Source organism: Podarcis tiliguerta (genome assembly GCF_965153285.1).
Source record: "Podarcis tiliguerta genome assembly, chromosome: 1".
Taxonomy (NCBI): Eukaryota; Metazoa; Chordata; class Lepidosauria; order Squamata; family Lacertidae; genus Podarcis; species Podarcis tiliguerta.
The window spans coordinates 131,229,342-131,235,341 of NC_139534.1; the positions used below are offsets into that span (position 1 = coordinate 131,229,342).

The following is a 6,000-nucleotide window of genomic DNA, read 5'->3' on the forward strand; positions in this document are numbered from 1 at the left end:
ATAACTTGTGTGTGTGTGTGTGTGTGTGTGTCTGTATAAGCATAAGCCATGTGAGAAGCAGATAAAGGAATGCTTAAGAAGGAAAATTGTGGAGATGGGAAGCACAATGCAACCTTATGGCAAGGGTGCTGAACAAATGTAAATAAATAAATGCAGTATTAAGGCAGGGTGCTAATAAATGCTTAAAACCGGTCCAGGACCTTTGGCCCTCCAAATGCTGCAGAACTAGAATCTTCTTCAAACCAGGTCATTTGCCATGCTTCCAAGAGCTGCATTTCAGCAACATCTGGAGGACTAAAGGTTCCCCACACCTGGTTTAGAACATTACTTGCTTAGGAGGGAAAAGGAGAAAAGTGGAAGGGTTAAGCAAGACTTTTCATGATAAAATGGTCATGAAAGCAGAGCAAAAGGAAGGTGACAGCCGGCCAAGGATCCAGGAGTCCCTGAGCATCCACCCTTTGGCGTGCCTAATTTTTTATGTTGCAAGCCTCCAGGAAGGACATTGTGAGTCTCCTTTAAAAAATAAATTAAGAGCCTTGAGAATTATGAATCACTGAACTGGTGGAACCAGCTTCCAACGTCAACGTGCATGGAAGGAGCCGGTAGCACTAGGGTTCCAGCCCGATCCTCCCGGGCAGACCCCACCGGATTTAACGGGACTTCAGCTCCTCAGGCATCCCCTGGCTAATGAAAACAAGGCATCCCCACCCCACCTAATCCATCGCATGACACGGCACACGCACAGCCCATTTGAATGGCAATGCCCACGATGTGGGGGCCGGCCCCCTAAGATATTTCATTGTGGGGGCCTCGCCCCCGGGATGTGGCTGCTATGGGGAGGGCGGAAGGCATCGGCGGCGACTTACGGTTCCAATAGACCGGGTAGGACTCGGAGTTGGCCACATCCACCTCGTAGAGGCCTCCGCGGACGCACACGGGCTCGGACGGAGGGATGCCGGGCGAGCGGGGCTCGAAGGCCTCGGGGCTGCTGCTGCTGCTGCCTGCGGCGACCCCCTCGGCTTGGTCGGCGGGCGCGGCCTTCCTCTCGAGGAGCCCCCAGGCCCGGTAGGCCAGCTCGATGCGCAGCGAGTCGTAGCCGATGAAGGGCTTCCAGCTCTTGCGCTCCTCGCGGTAGAACCAGCGCACCTCCTCGGGGCCCAGCTCGCGGACCACCTCGTAGCCCCGGCAGGAGCCGCCGCCCACCGAGGACGTGGCGGAGGCGGCGCGGCTGGCCGGACCGCCCGAGCCCCGAGCTCGCTTGCGAGGCTCCGGGGCGCCTCCTCCGCCGCCGCCGCCCGACAACGACAGCCCGCTGCTGCCGGCGCTCTCGCTGCTGGCTAGCGGCCCCGCTCCGCCGCGGCCCGGCCCGTCCTCCTCGTCCAGAGCCTCGTCGTCGTCCTCGTCGTCGCCCTCCTCGTCGTCGTCGTCGTCCTCGTCGCCCAGCGGCGGGTACAGCAGCCCGCCCGCGCCGCCGCCGCCGCCGGCTCCGTCCATGAGGGGCCCGAGCAGCAGGAGGCGGTTGCCGCGCCGCCGCCGCCGCCTGTGTCCCGGCGAGTGGTGGTGGTGCGGCGGGCGCCGGTGACGCGGAGGAGGCCCCTCGGGAGCCGCTCCGGCCGCCGCCGCTGCCGCCGCCTCCTCAGACGACGACGACAGCGGCTCGGCGGGCGGCGGCTGAGGGGATTCCCGCGGCCGAGGGAGAGGAGGCGGCTGAGGCTGAGGCGGCCCGTCTTCGTCCTCGGCCGCCGCCTCAGAGTCGAGCAGCGGCTCCTCGTCCGACGCAGCCCGCGCCGAGCGCTTGTGGGAGCCGCCCGGCCGGCTTCCCGCGCGGGGGCTCGAGGCGGAATTCTCCTCCATGCCGGCTCCTCGGCCGGGAGGAGGCGGGACGGCGCCTCGGGGATCCCCGCGCGCCACGCGAGGCGGAAGGCCGCCCAGAAAGAAGAAGAAGCAGCAGCAGCGCCGGCCGCGCGCGCGCCCGCCCGCCCGCGAAGGGGAGGAGGCGGGCCGAGGAGGGTCAGGATGGAAAGAGGCGCGCGCCAATCAGGGCCGCAGGAGCCGGCCGGACGCCCAATCGGGCTCCCGGAGTAGGCGGCAACCGTCGCGGCGTCGAGGTGGTTGGGCCTGCGCGCGAAGAAGGGCGGCTTGGCGGGGCTGAGGGGACGGGAAAGGCTCGTGAGGGGATGAGGGCGCCCACGCGAGAATAAGTGTTATAGATGCACGCAAAACACACGCTAAGGGTTCCCCCCCCACACACACCAAGGGTCATCGAGTCCAACCCCTTGCAAACGCCTGACAGGTGACAGGTGGCTCCAGCCTGCCCATGAGGTGGACACGTGTATTCATGAAACGTGTTAAGTTGTGGGTGAACATATCAGACGACGCAGCAATTCTTCAGACAGCTCTTGTTTATTCACAGAACAGAACTGAACTGAAGGGTTCAGCCAGCCTGCTTATATAGAGCGCCACTAGAACGCAACAGTAACCACTTTCTGTAACTAGCCAATCACTGAACATCACTTTCAATCCCTTATTTGCATAAGTGGACCTGAGTGAAAACTGTCTACAGTATCCCACCGCTGGCCCAGGGTGAGAACTTCAGTACATAACAAAACGCACACATGTACATGCGGGCATCTGTCAGTGGAGGAGTGCGGCTTTTGGGGCGAAGTCAAACCACTGGAGAGTTACACATACCCTCCAACGTTTCTCCGATGAAAACAGGGATGGCTTATTCCGTGATATTTTATTGTTCATACCGTGCCCACCTGAGCTTCCAACTTATATAAAAACAAAATAAAACGTGAAACATTTTTAAAAAAACTTCACCTATATAGGGCTGCCTTCGGATGTCTTCTAAAGGTGTACTTACTTATCTCCTTGGCCGGGGGGGGGGTTTGCATAACTCCACACCCTCCAATATTTCTCCTGTGAAAATAGACATCCTAAGGAAATGTGGGACATTCTGGGATAAAACCAGAAACCGGGACGGCTCCTGTAAATCTGGGACTGTCCCTGGAAAATAGGGACACTGGGAGGGCCTGGTTACAGCAACTGCTGTGGCTGTGGAAAATGATACGGGAGAGACATGTTTTGTTGCAGCTGGAGCAGAGGAAGGTGTCCTGTTGGGCTGCTGCAGATGCATCATGGCATTTCTTCTCTCTGCTCCTCCCAGCAGTCATTCCTCTTCTGGTCACTGCTGCAGATGCACGAACTGACTGTCTTCTCCAGGCACTGAGGTCATCTGCATGGGATTTCCACACAGCAGGGTTGAAATCCAGCCTTCATGTCACATTTGCAGACATCTTTGTAACACAGAGTTGGACTGCCGTCTGAGCCTCTACCACCTGCGCATCTGCCGCTGCCACTGCTGCCTCTGCCGTCTGGGCCTCTACCGCCTGCACCTCTGCCGCTGCCTTTTCTGCTGTCTGAGCCTGCGCATCTTCTGCTGTCTACCTGCGCATCTGCCGCTGCCACTGCTGCCTCTGCTGTCTTAGCCTCTACCACCTGCGCCTCTGCCGCTGCTGCCTCTGCCATCTGAGCCTCTACCACCTTTGCTTCTGCCGCTGCCGCTCTACCGTCTGAGCCTCTACCACCTGCGCCTCTGCCGCTGCCGCCTCTGCCATCTGAGCATCTAACACCTGCGCCTCTGCCGCTGCCTCTTCTGCTGTCTGAGCCTCTACTACCTGCGCATCTGCCGCTGCCACTGCTGCCTCTGCTGTCTTAGCCTCTACCACCTGCGCCTGTGCCGCTGCCGCCGCTGCCACCTGAGCCTCTACCACCTGCGCCTCTGCTGCTGCCGCCTCTACCACCTGCGCCTGCAGCTGCCACTGGTGCCTCTGCCGTCTTGAGAGAATCGCAGCAGCTTTGAACATCCCTGGAAGCAAAATGCAGGGGTTGTGAGTGGAATGTCATCTATCTGGCAACATCACCCAGACACTTCAGCCTGGTGACTTCATCCGCTGACTTCATCCAGCCAGTTCCCACAGGTTTAATCTATTTATGAATATCCAACATCACATTCACACACCAATTCACCTTTCATGGATCAGTTTCCTTTCAAATGTTACATCTGAGAACATACATACCTGGATCGTGTCGAAACATGCCAGTCGCTCACGCAAACATACACCGGCCAACATCTGTGAATATGAATACAGTAGACCAGGGGTCAGCAAACTTTTTCAGCAGGGCGCTGGTCCACTGTCCCTAAGACCTTGTGGGAGGGGGGGCAGACTAAATTTTGAAAAAAAATATATAAATGAATTCCTATGTCCCCCAAATAACCCAGAGATGCATTTTAAATAAAAGCACACATTCTACTCATGTAAAAACACGCTGATTCCAGGACCGTCCATGGGCCGGATTTAGAAGGTGATTGGGCCGGATCCGGCCCCCAGGGCCTTAGTTTGCTTACCCATGCGGTAGACACATTTGCTTATCACTCCCTCTCCATTCCTTTGTGCTTCAACCCACAAATAGCCCCCGGCTTCTTTGGACCAGCTTCCAAAGCTGAACTTCAACCAGCTTCCATCCACAAACATCGGCCTGCTTCAGCCCTGAGGTTTCCGAATGCATCTGCCAGCTTCCGCTAGGTCCATCATCATCATCATCATCATCATTTAATTTGTATACCGCCTTTCTATCTTACAGTACTCAAGGCGGTTTACAAGCTGAAGAAACAAAAAATGTACTTTTTATAACAATCTAATGCAATACAAAAATGTGATAATAAAACATAACTTTAAAGTAGGCAACCTCCATCAAAAAAGTAACATTCAACAATCATTAAAAGGTAAAGGTGCCCCTGCCCGTAGGGGCCAGTCGTGTCCGACTCTAGGGTTGTGCGCTCATCCCACTTAAGAGGCCGGGAGCCAGCGCTGTCCGCAGACACTTCTGGGTCACGTAGCCAGCATGACGAAGCTGCTCTGGCGAGCCAGTGCAGCACACGGAAACGCCGTTTACCTTCCCGCTAGTAAGCGGTACCTACTTATCTACTTGCACTTAGGGGTGCTTTTGAACTGCTAGGTGGGCAGGAGCTGGGACCGAAAGATGGGAGCTCACCCCGCCGCGGGGATTCAAACCGCCGACCATACGATCAGCAAGTCCTAGGCTAGGCACTGAGGTTTTACCCACAGCACCACCCGTGTCCCATCAACCATCATTAGAATAGTATAAAATAATAATATCAACATGTAAAAGTTAAACAGAAATCCACTCAACAGTTACAATAATATCTAAACTATAATCAGTAAAACAACGGCAAGCCGCAGTACATAAAACAATACAATACACATTGAGAAGCAGAGGGTGGAGCAAGGCAGGTGGAAGGAGGCCTTGCCTGATGGAGTCTCTCCCCTGACAGTTCTTCCTCCAGGAACAGCTTCCTTATGAGGAGACCCAGGGCCGGAGGGTGGGGCAAGGCAGGTGGAAGGAGGCCACCCTCATTGCTAAACACCAGCCAGTTTCCGACCTGGGATATATCAGCAGGCTTCAAGGACGCAAACTTGGCATAGTATCACTCCATAGCATCCCACCACCTGACGATCGCCGCCTTGCATTCGCCAGTTCTCCGCCTCCAAGTGGAAGAAAACCCCAGGAATGATGAAGGTCACAGCTGTTGCCAGCTGTGTTCTGCTTTGGCCTAAGGGATCTTCAGCTCCCCAATGAAATAATTGAGCCCCCCCCAGTTGATGGTGCATGCACTGCGTCTTGTGATCGATTATGTGGGGCAGGGCTTACCTGCTCTCTCCCCCCCCATATTTTATTCAGGTTGGCATCCCTGCCCTTGTTTATAACCGCTCTGCTGCCAAGTGCTTTTGTGACATCACAGGCAGTCCGTAGCCAATGGCAACAGCTTGGGATGCCTCAACAGACCCTCCCAGTGTCCCTATTTTCCTGGGGAAATTGCAGATTTACAGAAGTCATCCTGGTTTCCGTTTTGATCCCGGAATGTCCCCCTTTTCCTTAGGACGTCACTATTTTTATCAGAGAAATATTGGGGGT

At 56.0% G+C, this 6,000-nt stretch overlaps 2 protein-coding genes across 6 annotated transcripts in view; both read right to left on the reverse strand.

The window, feature by feature from the left end:
• DDHD1 (DDHD domain containing 1) overlaps positions 1 to 1,928 on the reverse strand; it is a 41,429-nt gene extending 39,501 nt beyond the window's left edge. Inside the window, exon 1 of one of the 4 annotated variants that reach the window (XM_083434915.1) lies at positions 867 to 1,923. In XM_083434915.1, the coding sequence (XP_083291041.1) occupies positions 867 to 1,854 (988 nt within the window). In that variant the 5' untranslated portion in view covers positions 1,855 to 1,923. Of the gene's footprint in view, positions 1 to 866 lie in introns of all 4 variants that reach the window. The other 3 variants (XM_083434913.1, XM_083434914.1, XM_083434916.1) reach the window with 3 other exon arrangements.
• Positions 1,929 to 2,077: 149 nt separating this feature from the next.
• LOC310677503 (uncharacterized protein) lies at positions 2,078 to 4,564 on the reverse strand. 2 transcript variants are annotated; one of them, XR_014511202.1, is made up of 3 exons: positions 4,412 to 4,564; positions 4,083 to 4,136; positions 2,078 to 3,871 (listed from the first exon to the last, which is right to left on the reverse strand). XR_014511202.1 is itself a non-coding variant. In XM_083440660.1 (2 exons), the coding sequence occupies exons 1-2, from the start codon at positions 4,099 to 4,101 to the stop codon at positions 3,540 to 3,542; spliced, it is 351 nt and encodes a 116-aa protein (XP_083296786.1). In that variant the 5' UTR covers positions 4,102 to 4,564; the 3' UTR covers positions 2,078 to 3,539. The 2 variants fall into 2 exon arrangements, 1 of the variants encoding a protein (XP_083296786.1); XM_083440660.1 differs by having other exon boundaries at positions 4,083 to 4,564.
• Positions 4,565 to 6,000: the final 1,436 nt, after the last annotated feature.